The sequence below is a fragment of the Cervus canadensis genome, chromosome 4, assembly GCF_019320065.1.
Source record: "Cervus canadensis isolate Bull #8, Minnesota chromosome 4, ASM1932006v1, whole genome shotgun sequence".
NCBI classification, from domain to species: Eukaryota; Metazoa; Chordata; class Mammalia; order Artiodactyla; family Cervidae; genus Cervus; species Cervus canadensis.
In genome coordinates, this window is record NC_057389.1 from 65,691,522 (window position 1) to 65,694,787 (window position 3,266).

The 3,266-nt window shown below is 36.1% G+C and overlaps 1 protein-coding gene across 1 annotated transcript; it reads left to right on the forward strand.

The window, feature by feature from the left end:
• Positions 1-631: 631 nt before the first annotated feature.
• LOC122439231 (olfactory receptor 2G6) lies at positions 632-1,570 on the forward strand. The gene has a single exon (XM_043464322.1). The coding sequence runs from the start codon at positions 632-634 to the stop codon at positions 1,568-1,570; it is 939 nt and encodes a 312-aa protein (XP_043320257.1).
• The last annotated feature ends 1,696 nt before the right edge of the window (positions 1,571-3,266 follow it).

Below are 3,266 nucleotides of genomic sequence, written 5' to 3' on the forward strand. Positions count from 1 at the left end.
CCAATTAGTGGGCATCATGGTGATGCTATTGTTATTCCCATCTAGTCTCTTTCCTCTCTTCTAAAGACCACTCACCTCTTTAGGAGTTCCCTTCTCAGCCACATTGGTTCAAGCTTCTTTCCATGCCTGGGATATGTCATCACTTGCATCTAGCCTATATTCTCTCCACATATAACTGCTATTTTTCCCAATGTCTTCTCCATATTTGTCTTCCATTGGATAATTTTTTTAGAAAACAATAGCAGACTCTTCTAGGAGTCTGCAACCACTATTGTTAGAATAGAGTCTCACAAATGCACATTACTAAATTTACAGAGATGTCTTTGCTAGATGAAGAATGTAAAGCAGATGATACACTTTTGGATTAAGAATGAAAAGAATCAGGGATTGTGACGGTGTCTGTGTTAGAGTTCCTTCTATTAGAGTGGAATCTGCTTCAAGGAAACATGGGGAGAGGTATTTTCTGTTAAAGATATACATTGAGGAAACTGCTATCATTCTTCCACAACATGGTTGAATGTTGTAAGAGAAAAATAATTATATTGGAAACAATCACCGTTTACTAATATTCACCTCCTCACTTTCTATCTCCAGAGTATAAACCCTTTTATGAATTAAAGTCTGCAAGATAATGGAGGAAAGCAACAGCAGCTCTGAAAAAGGGTTTCTTCTTCTGGGATTTTCTGATCAGCCCCAACTAGAGAGAATACTTTTTGTTATAATTTTGCTCTTCTACGTCTTAAACCTACTGGGAAACACCGCCATCATTTTGGTTTCTTACTTGGACCCCAAACTCCACACTCCAATGTACTTTTTCCTTAGCAACCTCTCTTGTGTAGACATCTGCTTCACCACCAGTGTTGCCCCACAGTTGTTGGTTACCATGAATAAGAAAGACAAGAACATGAGCTATGGCGGATGTGTGGCCCAGCTCTATGTAGCCACTGGGTTGGGCTCCTCTGAGTGTATTCTCCTAGCGGTCATGGCTTATGATCACTATGCTGCTGTCTGCCGGCCTCTGTACTACACGACCGTTATGCATCCTCAGCTTTGTGCATCCCTGGCCAGCATAGCTTGGCTCAGTGGCCTCATCACCTCCCTTATTCAGTGCTCCCTTACTGTGCAGCTGCCTCTTTGTGGTCATCACAAATTGGACCATATTTTTTGTGAGGTGCCAGTGCTCATAAAACTGGCTTGTGTGGACACAACTTTCAATGAAGTAGAACTATTCGTGGCCAGTGTAATCTTTCTAATTGTCCCTGTGTCACTCATCTTAGTCTCCTATGGCTTTATAACGCGAGCTGTGTTGAGGATTAAATCAACAGCAGGGCGTAGCAAGGCCTTTGGGACTTGCTCCTCCCACTTGCTTGTGGTCATCATTTTCTATGGGACCATCATTTTCATGTACCTTCAGCCAGCTAAAAGTAGCTCCAAAAACCAGGGAAAGTTTGTCTCCCTTTTCTATACCATAGTCACCCCACTTTTAAACCCCATTATCTATACTTTGAGAAACAAAGATGTGAAAGGGGCCATGAGGACACTGGTAATGGGAAATGCTTTTAGTTCATAAAGGGTATGAGCTGTAGGCATAATTTTAATGGGTTGGTTTTAGTTTACGGATTATTTGTTCTAAGTGCAATTTTCTTATTCAGTGCTATAAGAGATAGTAAAAGACACAGAACTCTATAAAAAGTTAACATTCTCGAGTCACAATAGTGTTTCACTTTTTCCAAACATTCTTCTCATGAAGTCCAAGATTCTATGTTCTATCTAGAGAAAACTCTTTGCTCTTCCTCCACTATGCCATCAAATTTCATACACAAATTATTTCACCCTGGAATACTGATCTATTTGGTAAATCTCTGCTTATCTCTAAAATCTAAAATAAATTTTACCTGTACTCTTGAGTTATCTTGAAACTTGATCCATCTAACCCTCTGGGTAAAACAGGTTCATAATATATGTTTCCTTAAAACATGAAGCATTCTCTCTCTCTCTCTAATAATATAGAGACCATTTTGGAAATAACATATGACCATTTTCCCACAATGTCATTTTAAACCAGAGACTGGACAGGTCTTATTATATTGGCTCATTTATATTATGAAAAAATATAAAACAGAATTATGATACATTGATAACATTTATGATGCAAATTTTCACTTTATTATTTTACAAATGTGATAAAATAAGTAATATTTCATTAAACAGATCAGTCCATATATAATTTAGAGTTGTTCCCCTTTTCTTTAAAGGAATTAGAAGTCGAGTGAAAGTGACAGTGTGTGTCATTCTGTCTCTTTCTCTCAAAAAGAGCAGAATTGATCAATTTGTTAATCTCAAGTATTTAAAGAGAACTGTGCAAGTAGAGAAAGATTAATTTAATCTACATATTAGGTTCACTTCCATCTTTCATAATAATTTCAAGGTTAAAAAAAACCCATGAAAACAAAAAATCAAATTCGTATGTGACTTAAACTTATGATAACAGAGAGGAAAACTGAGGCTCATTTAAATTCAGTTGGTACTAGAATATTGCTGTCAGTCTATAAATATTACGGATAAAGCTTGGAGCTGTTTCTACTGCCAAAGCTTAGATTGAAGGCAAAATGGCTGCATCCAAAAGGATGCTGTACAGTAAACCTTTGTTGCTTGTTGCATATCTACTTTTTAATTAGATATCTAGCAATTTATTCATACTGTCAAACATGTGAAATCAAAATGTCATAAATTTTCTAGTTAGGCAAAAATTCTTGAGTTTTATAAAATATGTATATTATACATACTTATATATGTATACAGAAGCTTTTCTATTACACTTGATAGAGGCTTGAGAAAGAATATCAAAATAAAGAGACAGATTGGAGAACATAAGCAAAACAAAATGGGATTATTGAATATGAAATAGAAAAAGTGAAACAAAGGAGATAAAAGTAAAAGGTCATCATACAGAGCAGTTGTTTTTAAACATGAATACTCATTAGAAACATATCTGGAAATCTGGAGAAAGAAGGCAATACCTGAGCATTTGTATTTTTCAAAAAATTCCAAGAGAATTCTGATATGCATCTGGACTTTAAAAAGTGATTATAGGTTTTTCTATGAAATGGTAGTGTTGGTGATATAGAGTTCTATTATGTTTTTATTGACCAGCCTGGCATGCTGCAGTCCTTGTGGTTGCAAGGACTCAGATACAACTGAGCAACTGAACTCAACTGAATCATGATACAACACTATTAAGTGAGTACTAGTTACACAATCACAGT